Source organism: Octodon degus, unplaced genomic scaffold, assembly GCF_000260255.1.
Source record: "Octodon degus isolate 3935 unplaced genomic scaffold, OctDeg1.0 scaffold00110, whole genome shotgun sequence".
Taxonomy (NCBI): domain Eukaryota; kingdom Metazoa; phylum Chordata; class Mammalia; order Rodentia; family Octodontidae; genus Octodon; species Octodon degus.
Window position 1 is genome coordinate 591,820 of NW_004524686.1, and position 1,892 is coordinate 593,711.

General features: G+C 50.6%; 1 protein-coding gene across 1 annotated transcript in view; it reads left to right on the forward strand.

Moving 5' to 3' along the window:
* Nucleotides 1-260: 260 nt before the first annotated feature.
* Nucleotides 261-1,892, forward strand: part of Decr1 (2,4-dienoyl-CoA reductase 1) — a 77,756-nt gene continuing 76,124 nt past the window's right edge. Inside the window, exon 1 of the mRNA XM_004639352.3 lies at nt 261-438. Within this exon, the coding sequence (XP_004639409.3) occupies nt 370-438 (69 nt within the window). The 5' untranslated portion in view covers nt 261-369. The remainder of the gene's footprint in view (nt 439-1,892) is intronic.

Consider the following 1,892-nt stretch of genomic DNA (forward strand, 5'->3'; position numbering starts at 1 on the left):
GCACAAAATCAAGCGCAAAATTTAAACATACATTTAAAGAATAAACATAAGTCACTGAAAAACAAGTATTGACACGGTGTGTGGGTGCGGTGGCGGGGCTTGCGCAATCTGCCACCCTCGCGTAGTAGCCCTGGGGCGTGTCCACCCACACAAGCACTGGTAGCTGCTACTCGCGCCTTGGAAACGCCCTCCCGGGGGCGGGGGGATGGGTGTAGAAGAGCAAATAGAAAAGCGTCAGGAGGCTTACAGAGGCGGGCCGCTCTCCCAGTCCTGGGACGTGCAGGTCTACTCTGCCGCTCCGCCCCTTCCTGGATCTCTCCGCTCCAGCCCACCCCGCGCCTGCTGCCTTCCGGACAGATCTGTGGTGACATGGCGTGGCTTGGCCAAGTGCTCTTTGCTCGGGCGTCCCAGCTGCCCTGTGGCCTCGGTCCTTGCCGGGTAAGGCGGTGCTGGAGGTCTGAGGGTTCGGCTACTCCCCTGCCCGCGTCTGCCTCCGAAGTGGCAGTCCCGAGCGCGCCTTGCGAGGACCAAGGTCGCCGAGCACAGAGAGATGGCCTCCAGGACTGGGCATCGCGAGCGCCAGGAGAGAAGGCTGGGGTTCTCGGGGTGCTGGGAGGAGAGCAGTCTCCTGGGTGGGCTTCTCGGGGTGACAGGGGCGAGGGCCAGGGGTCCCAGGGCGCAGGGAGGCAAGTGCAAGGACGGGGTGTTCTGAGGGCAGGGCAAGGAAGCAAAGGATTCCAGCGCTGGGGAAGGAGTTGGGGCCATGGGCCCCCCAATCAGCTGTAGGTCTGGTGCTGTGGAGGGGCAAGGAGACACGTGGTTGTCGAAGTTCTCACATTCCTGCAGGTTTCAAAGTTGTGTGCAAGTGTGTGCAAACAGGTAGTGAAGAATAGTAGCTGACCCTTTGGGGCAGGGAGAGGTTGTGGTTGGGAGTGGGTCCCAGAAAAATCACTGACCTTATACAAAGTCTTTTTTTGATGAGGAATATCCATTTATGGTCGCAGATTTTGGTTGTACAATGAATCATTAATACAAACCGTCAAAAAAAAAAAAGTGAGGAATCTTCATTAAAGAAGTTTTGTTTGGGAATAAACAATAGGACTGTAATCCAAGGCGTGTGCACGTGTGACCAGAGTACAAAGATGTTTCGCCACCTCAGAGAGACCCATGCAAGTTGATTTGGGACAGAGTTCACTGGCACTTACTTTTCCTGCTTTTGACAGCTGGCAAAGTTCTGACTGGTGGCAAAGCTCTGCTTGGCAGCAAAGTAATAAGGTCATAGTTTTGTAGTTAGTCGCTAAGGAAATACAGTCTTAAAGACACAGCGGGGGCTTTTGCCTCTTACGTTGAGTCTATGATAAAGTTCTGGAGGAGGCATCCCTGGGCAGTTTCCTTTCTTCCCTGTGGCTCCTTCAGTGAAATTTGACAGGAATGACTGTTAGTGTAAGAAGTTCACACACATTAAAAAATTAAACAACAGAAAAATTGAAACCTGAGCTGCCTGTAGGCTCCCCCTTTCCAGAGGTAAAACTGGGAGAGGTACATCTCCTGAAGGCTTCCACCTTGGTGACCCTCTGACTTCTCTGCTCGGTCAGCATCTCTCCTTTGGACCTAGAATGAAGGTAACATGCACAAATGAAAAGAACTAGGAAGAGGGAAAAGGAAATATGGAAATGAAGCCCTGAGATCTCAGACAGACTCTAGCCCAACTAAGTTTGAACATCTTAAACTTTTTATCAGTTTCAATCAAGTAGAACATTTTACTAATAAACCCCTTTTCAGTATGATAAGGGTTATATTCTTGTCTTTGGAAAGATATGGTTAGCTATAGTTTGAAGTGTGAACACAAGATGTGTGTTAAGGTATTCTTTCAAGGCAGAGAACTTTATTTA